Here is an 8,405-nt window from a genome sequence, read left to right as displayed (position 1 = left end):
AAAATGAATTATTATTATTATTACGCAGCGCCTTGTTTTCAATGTTTAATGTTGAGATTCCATTATTTCAGTTCCTCTGGCATGGGCTCCCTGCTGGGCCGCGGTCGGTTCTCCCACACAGCCCCTCTGAGGGGGGGCCGTGACCAAGGACTGGGGGGGGGGACGACGACAGTTTCCACAGTCTTCAGGTTCACACTAAACCCTACATCATTTGCAACACGCTCAGACATTATCACCTCAGCATCTCTCTCTCTCTCTCTCTCTCTCTCTCTCTCTCTCTCTCTCTCTCTCTCTCTCTCTCTCTCTCTCTCTCTCTCTCTCTCTCTCTCTCTCTCTCTCTCTCTCAGACTTTCCAATTATTTAAGAATTGGTTTGTTTGATGGTAAATGTTTGTTTCTGGAACAACCTGCAGGTTCCTCTGCCCCTGAGACTACTGGCTTAGCAATAGTTTTGATGCAGAATCTTTTATCTTAACATAATTGTTGAAAGTATGCATAAATATATGCATGATTTGTACTAAACGCACTCTATCTGTTCTAAAAGAACAACCTCCTAAAGGTTCCTCTATCTGTTCAATAAGAACAACCTCCTCCAGGTTCTTTAGCGCTATCTGTTCTATAAGAACAACCTCCTACAGGTTCTTTAGCGCTATCTATTCCATAAGAACAACCTCCTACAGGTTCCTTTATCTGTGCTATAAGAACAACCTCCTTAAAGTTCCTCAGCTCTATCTGTTGTATAAGAACAACCTCCTACAGGTTCTTCAGCTCTATCTGTTCTATAAGATCAACCTCCTACAGGTTCCTCTATCTGTTCTATAAGATCAACCTCCTACAGGTTCCTCTATCTGTTCTATAACAACAACCTCCTTAAAGTTCCTCAGCTCTATCTGTTGTATAAGAACAACCTCCTACAGGTTCTTCAGCTCTATCTGTTCTATAAGAACAACCTCCTATGGGTTCTTTAGCTCTATCTGTTCTATAAGAACAACCTCCTCCAGGTTAGTTAGCTCTATCTGTTCTATAAGAACAACCTCCTACAGGTTCTTTAGCTCTATCTGTTGTATAAGAACAACCTCATATGGGTTCTTTAGCTCTATCTGTTCTATAAGAACAACCTCATGTGGGTTCTTTAGCTCTATCTGTTCTATAAGAACAACCTCCTACAGGTTATTTAGCTTTGGGTTTCTCATGCCGAGTTCTGGAATTTTCTCCAAAGTTGAGGGACAACAGAATTCCCAGCGTTCCCATTCAGCTCTGCTCCCGGTCTTTTCCCGGCCCCTCTCTAATGGCTGTGTGTTCGGTGGGCCCCTCACCCGCTCAGGCATGTCGTTTGTTTGGGGCCCTTTCAGGCTCTCTTTCAGGGGCCCTCCGTGCTGTGCTGGGGACGTCTAAAACTCTTTAAATACCAAACATCTCAGGCCTTCAGCCATCGTTCCTGCATTCACACAGTAAGGCGTTGTTATGCCGTTGTTCTCATCTTTTTAGAGGCGTGTTCGCTCATAGCTCAGCTGGGACTAATCCCCACAAAGCTTCGGCTACTCACCGAGTCTTGCTCTGTCTACTGCGTCGTCAAAGTTTGGTCATTTTTCCTGACAGTTTAAAACCCTGAAGTTCAACTGAATGTTGATCTAGGAAGTCTGTTGGGACTGTTATTTTGCACAACAGCTTTACAGTGAAGTTAGAGGATTTGCCTGGTCTGCTGTTTGGACATTGACTATGTCGTCACATTTACCACGTCACTCCCCCGGATGGTGCAGGCTACTAAAGCCTTTCACATCCATTCTATTACAAACGCCTGTTGAGCAGCTCCCATGGCTCCACCGTTGTCTTGTCCAACACAGGTATGCTTATACAAACTGCCCCTCGCTGAACAGGTTCCTCAGCAGATGAACTGATCCACAAGTTCTGATGGTGTTGACCACTGAGCATACTGAGCACACTCAGTTCTCCCTGAGCATACTCACAGACTTCAGAGGCGTGCAGTTAGCATCCTGTTAGAAGCCAGTGGCTGCGTTAAAATTATCAATTCTGAGTGCAGAGCAACATTTCAATAAGTCAGTTAGTGATTGACTGAGGGAAAGCAGCCTTCACTTCTGAATGAAGTGCTCATTTACTGTATCACAGACAACTAAGCACAAATGTTTATTTTTTTCCCCATCAAGCTGGTCCATTGCATCAATTTGGTCAAAGCAATAAAAGATTAACCATTCAATAGAAGATTTGCCATCTTGCTCATGATCAGGATATTTCACATTCAAGAACTCTAACTGCTCACCTCTTAGTCTCAGAGTCCATGGGCATACACAGGGCATGTGATCACAGAATCCAAACTGGTGGATTTGTTCATTTGTGGGCGCCATTTGAGATATACTCCCAGCCAGGGAAGGTCCTCACCTTGTTGTGACATAACTAAGATAGAGCTATGGGAGCTGATGACCAATCATTTGTAATAGAATGGATGTCAATGGCTCGACTGCCCAATATCAGAACGTATATGTGGAACAAAAGTCATAGCTGATGTACATCTGGGACATTTGACAAAAAACTAATTCGAAGACAGAAATCTTTTCTGAAACATTTTAATAACACAGAAAGCAGATAATAGACAACACTTGAACATTTTTTTCCAAGTTAATTTCTAAATTTTCTTATTAACATATTTACATTCACATTGGTATGAACAGAACGTACAAACAATATAAACTGTATCAAATGGCAGTGAACAGCTTCTACTGGTTTGGTTTGACCCCACTCCCTGTGTTTTCCACTAGTGCAGATAAAAGCAGCGGGCCAGGGGGTAGGTGCTGCTGGCCTTCTGAGGCTCAGACTTCTTGGTATTCCTGGTGTGATGGCCTCACCGTGAAATGGCGTGTTTTGGGGAACAAAGTTTTCACATGAAAACCACTTTAAAATCAAGCAGTGTTGAGGAAAGAATGAGATAAGGTGTTTGAGATGATTAAACCAACGAAAGGGGGGGGGGGGGGTAGCCAGGACAGAGCCCTGGTAGGACACATCTCTTAAAGATGATTATTCAGGGAAGTAGACCCTGGACCTATTCACCAACCAGATCGGCCAGCTAGGTTACGAAAAAGTGCTTTCAGCACTCCTCTGAGCTAAAAGTCTGCAAAGCTTTAACCTAGCCTAGCGTAGCTTCATGCTCGCTTCAGCTCTGGGCCACATATATTAACTTCTCAGTTGCTCTGCTATGCTACATATAGTCGCTATGCATTTGGTTCATTGCTTCTAGCATCTCTCTTTCAGACGTCCATCTCCTTATCAGTGCAAATTTTAATTCATTAATTTTATATAATTTTAAATGACTACATTTCGCCGGCTAAGGAACAGCGCCGATGGGGACTGGCTGCCTCGTCGTAGCTATGAAAACATGAACTTTAATTCTTCTTCCCGTTTCCAACCCCAGAATGGATCTCCCAACACATTTCATACAAGAACCATTCAGAACCATACAAAACATTCCTCGTTTCCTGAGTTCCTTGAACGCACCGCCCGAGCAGTCCTCCTCAGCGGGGGCGTCAGCGAGCCTGCATTGACAGGAATGCTTCTTCTAGAACAGTTTGGTGGTATTACAGCAGCAGATAGTTCATCTCCATCTCCCCTGGTCTGGGGAGGGGAGCTCACAGCTTATTGCACTGGGAATCAAACCACAGGATCACCCGGTGGTCCCCCTGGAATCAGACCACTGGACCACACGGTGGTCCCCCTGGCTTCTCCACGGACATCACATTCAGGACGCTCGCTCCAGGGCTGGCTCCTGTGTGGATCAGGCTCTGTGCACCCTGGGAGACCCGGGTTCAGAACCCGGGTCTTCAAGCTCTGGGTTCCGAGCTTCAGAACGGCGCCGTAGTGTCTCTCCCCGGTTCTGACTTCAGTCCACCGCCAGCTCACACGGGATCTGCCGCGCCTCCTTGGCGACCAGGTAGGCCTGCAGGAAGTCCTTGTAGCGCGGCGCGCAGCCCAGCCACGCCTCGCCGAAGTGCACCCGGCCGGTGAACAGGAAGCTGCCGGCGCCGGGCCGCACGCCGCACTGCTGGAAGGTCCTGATGTCGCCCCGCCGGGTCAGCCGGCCCGCGCCCGTGAACAGGGCGTACTTCTGGCGGAAGACGCGGGTGGCGCTGACCTTGATGACCGCCGCCCGGAGGCTCTGGTCCGCCTCCACCGAGCGGATGTTGCCCCGCACCACTGAAGAAGAGAACAGAGGAAGCCTGGTTACCGTCTGGAACGCCCTGGGTTAGAGTCTGAGGGGCGTCAACTGGCTTGATGTGTAAAGGCGGGACTGATGAGACCGCAAGACATTTAAACCAAACTAGTCGTTTCTCCAACTAGCGAAGGAGATAGTGGTTACACTGAACATGATGACTCTCCTTTCCTGACGATCCTTCACCTACGATAGCCCCGGTGTGTTCCCTGTTGAATGCCACTAGTCCATCGAGCATCTTCATCTAATTCTGCACAACGTTCTGCCCTCCTTTGTCAGGCTGCTCCACTACTATGGAAGCTGTGTCTCCAGAGGCGTCAAGCTGCCCTATAGCTCTGCCGTTAAGTGTCTTTGTGTTGTTTATTTTATGCCTTTGTGAAATAAAAAAATCCATAATATTGTCAACAGCTAAATAAAACTCTGATCTGAGCTATAAATCCAAGTTGAGCGCTGAGGCTGTGGAGTGAACGAAGCTTTCATTTAATAAAGCTGTTATCTATCTTATCTATCTATTTCTTTCCACTTCATTGTTTTTCATAAACGTATCCCTGCAAACACTTCTAATCAGAGGTTTTGTTTCTCATGGAACTGAAATCCGATGCTGGGCCACATTGGCTGCAGTCTAGACGTCCAGTTTTACAGTCCTCTTAAAGTGTTTGAATGTCGCTCATAAAAGTGTCACGCTCTGAAGGTCCTTCCCCTGGTGGACCACACCACTCTCCCCTCTGGCAGGGGTGGGTGGATTAGCCCACTACACTGCCCCTGGGGCTGGGAAGGGTTTCTAAAGGCAGGGGAACAATGCAGTGCTATTTCACCTTTAACCTTGCATATATTAGGAGGTTTTGGAGGGAGGATTTGGATTGAATTCTCTCGGTCTCCAGGGGGTTTGACTTTAAGCAAATGCGATAGGAATGATTGTTGGATTCCTGCAGTAAATTGGTTCTGAATCAGATCATGGAAGCAAATGGTTTATTGAAAAGAGAACTAGTATACATTGTGCTTCAGTCTGCCTGTGTGTACCTTGTTCTGTCTGTAAGTAGTTGTTGCGTGTATGTGTACGTGTGCTTTGCTCTGTGCGAGTGTATGTTTATTGCTTTATGAGGGTCATTTGGAGAGGCTGTCAGTAGTAAACCTACCGAAGTCGCTGGTGCAGACGGCCATCAGGATCTCGGTGTTGTTGCAGGGCCTGCAGGCATCTGGGGAGAGACAGAGCTTCATTAACTCCCAGCCCGTCGCCACAGAGCTGCACCGGTGCTTTCACTCTTCTAATACCTCTTACAGTGCTATGTCTCTTTGTCTGTGAACACACCAGCTTAGTTTCATATCTTATAGTCTTATATCTTGTGGGCCAGACATGGAGTATCACACACACACAACCAGCCGCCCACGCAGACAGCTGTGGCAAGGGGGTAGAGAGATGTGTGAGGTCACACCCTGACCTGGGCCGTTTCACACCTCATCAAGTGCCAGCCTAGCTACCACCTCATCAAGGGCCCACGGGGGGAGTGGGGTGGGGGGGGTTTAATGAGCATACTTCCATTCTAGTTTGGTGAAGTAGCTTCCTTCCTGCGCGGACATGCAGCATGTCTCTGGGAGAACCTTCTCTACAACTGGTTTCATGAAGTCCAGGGTTACGTAAGAGATGGTTTAAATCCGGTGTTAGGTTAGTGATGGTTAAGTTTAGGTATCAGGGTTAAGATGGTTAAGTTTAGCTCTCAGAGTTAGAGATGGTTAAGTTGAGGTCATTTAAAAGGTTAGGGCCCAGATTTGGGGGAAGCAGTGCATCATGGGAGTAAAAGACTGTATGGATGCAGCCGTTTGCTCTGCAGAGGAAGAGGAGGAGGATGAAGAGGAGAGGCATTTTTCAAACTTCTCTAACTCTCTCTTGTTCTGATGAGGCCCCTCGATCCTCAGCCACATTCTCCCACATCGCCTTCCCTCCCCTCCCCTCCCCCATCTCCCCCCGAACCTAATCAGTTACTGGGGTGAGAGAGAGAGAGTGAGAGACAGAGAGAGAGACCGGTGGGGGGAGCTTCTCGACCCCTCGTCGTCTAGGTTACGGCAGTAATGCAGAGAAGAATGCTGAGGCAGCCCTCAATGAAAGGGCTTTGGAGAGCCCCACATACTGGGCTATTGTCCCTCGACCCCCCCCCTCTCTCTCTCCCTCTGTCTGCACCAGTGCAGTGCGTTCTGCACGGCTGCACACGCTGCTAGACCCTCAGGACGCGTCAGGGTGCCCGGGTCTAATGTGACAGCCTCTGATTGGCTGGCTGGATGTTCTACCGCAGGTAACCGCGACCGACTCGTTGGATATGTTACACTTAACGATCATGTCTTAGGAATTAGACCCCTCCTCCGTCGATGATGTGAGAGGGTCCTCTTCATCAACCGCTCAACGTTCTTTATATCAATCTCCCTTATCGATCGATCCACTCTACCCGTCCTCTCGCTCCTGATCGATCACCTTTTGCAAACCAATCAACGGTATCATGTCCATGTCGACCGGGCCGTCTGATTGGTGCTCACCTTCGCTGCTGACGCGGTTGGAGTCCAGGGACAGCCGAGCCGTCCAATCCCCTCTCAGCTCGTAGCGGAAGGCGGCGATGCGTCGGCTGATGTCCTGGTGGGGGGTGGCCTGCAGGTAGAGGGCCAGCCTCTCTCCGGGCAGCCGGCTGAAGCAGCGCACCCTGGGGGGCGCGGCGGGGTCCGCCCCGCGGTCCCCCAGCAGCAGCTCCAGCACCCCGTCCCGCTCCAGGTACAGCTGGGCCCCGTGGAAGTCTCCGGAGGGCTTGACGCAGGCCGTGATGAGGCCCGAGCTGCCGCCGCCGCCCGGTCCCACGGCCGCCGAGGGCAGGCGGGGTGACAGGCTGAGCCGCAGCGCCCCCTGGGGGTACAGCCAGTCCAGGGTGCCCTCGGAGCAGTGCAGGGAGATCTGCTCCACGCTGCCCGGCTGCTGGGACAGCCCGCTGGGACACGGGAAGAGAGAGAGAAGGTTAAGTAAAGTTTGTGGAAGCTGTTTTCTCTCCATGACCTCCGACCCTGCCAGGGTAGCGATCACTCAGAGCTGGTCGCTGACCCTGCCTGAGGTGGGTCAGTGTGAGGGAGACGTCAGGCGTTAGAAGATATTCTGCGCTCTTAGAAGTTAGCACGTCGGAAGATGAGTAAAGTGGAGAAGGACGAATTACACGTTTGGACCTAATGGCCGGGAGACGCCTGCTCGTCGGCGGAAGATGGTATTCTGCACAGCTCGTGCTGCGGCATTCTGGGCTACGGTTTATGAATAAATCCTTCAATACACTAGACGCTTTAAGAAATAATTCGCATGCAGTGATGCGCACAACCTATTCCCTAACGCTGTGCTCTTCGCGCCGGTCTGAGGGACGGTCCCCTGTAGAGGGACGGACCCCTGCAGCGACCATGCATCCGTTTGAATGGCGCTCTGCAGACAAGTCCGTGCTTGTTTTCTGACCTGCAGGGTCCCGCACCCTCAGACACCGCGCTCGGCTTTCTCACCAGATGCAACTACTCATTCAACTAAGTTGAATCCTAACATCATGGTTTGAATAACGGATTGTATAAAAGGGGTTTGGTTACTAACCTTCCTCTCCAGCTGCACTGGTCCTCGGAGTAGTTGCACAGAGCGACGTTGAAAACGGCGACGAATAAAATCCAAACACTGTAGATCCCAAAATGAAACATTTTCGACGCAAGAGGAAAGTTTGGTGACTCGCGAAAAATAGAGAATGAAAGTTACTCCAAAAGGACGTCTTCCTCCAATCTTTCTTTTTTAAGGGAGCTCTATAAAAATAACAGATCACTTTTCCCTACAACCTCCATCTCTAAGGAACCGTCGGTTCTGGAAGAGATCCCGGGTACCGTGAAGCAGACTGACCCTGAAGCTTCCCGGAGGAGGATGTGCTCAGAGTGCGACGCTCTGTGGAGTTCTACAGAGTTGACCCCCTCTCCGGAACTCAGCCGACCAATCAGCGAAGAGAAGGCCCAACTTCAAGGCCTAGGGAGGGGGGCCTCTCCCTGGAGGGGGAAGGGAGTCCATCAGTATGCGGGCCATGGGGGAGATAGGGGAGATGGGGTCAGGGGTGGGCCTACTAGTATTAGTATTAGCATTACTATTGTGTTCCCACGGCTGCCAATTAACTAGTCAAATAATGACTTAACTATGAGCTCAC

General features: G+C 49.6%; 1 protein-coding gene across 1 annotated transcript; it reads right to left on the bottom strand.

Moving 5' to 3' along the window:
- Positions 1-2,565: 2,565 nt before the first annotated feature.
- Positions 2,566-8,168, bottom strand: metrn (meteorin, glial cell differentiation regulator). Its single transcript, XM_060036549.1, has 4 exons — positions 7,817-8,168; positions 6,745-7,184; positions 5,355-5,414; positions 2,566-4,202 (listed from the first exon to the last, which is right to left on the bottom strand). The coding sequence occupies exons 1-4, from the start codon at positions 7,915-7,917 to the stop codon at positions 3,889-3,891; spliced, it is 915 nt and encodes a 304-aa protein (XP_059892532.1). The 5' UTR covers positions 7,918-8,168; the 3' UTR covers positions 2,566-3,888.
- Between the last annotated feature and the right edge of the window lie 237 nt (positions 8,169-8,405).

The sequence above is a fragment of the Gadus macrocephalus genome, chromosome 18 (genome assembly GCF_031168955.1).
Source record: "Gadus macrocephalus chromosome 18, ASM3116895v1".
In the NCBI taxonomy this organism is placed as follows: domain Eukaryota; kingdom Metazoa; phylum Chordata; class Actinopteri; order Gadiformes; family Gadidae; genus Gadus; species Gadus macrocephalus.
This window is presented reverse-complemented; position numbering and strand designations above follow the sequence as displayed.

What these genes read in the sequence shown, in the direction of transcription:
- metrn (XM_060036549.1), bottom strand. Translation starts at nt 7,917, where the DNA reads ATGTTTCATTTTGGGATCTACAGTGTTTGGATTTTATTCGTCGCCGTT. An exon ending in CAGTGCAGCTGGAGAGGAAG is followed by an intron (nt 7,185 to 7,816) that starts GTTAGTAACCAA and finishes CCCGTGTCCCAG; the next exon opens with CGGGCTGTCCCAGCAGCCGG. An exon ending in CGTCTGCACCAGCGACTTCG is followed by an intron (nt 4,203 to 5,354) that starts GTAGGTTTACTA and finishes TCTCTTCTTCAG; the next exon opens with TGGTGCGGGGCAACATCCGC.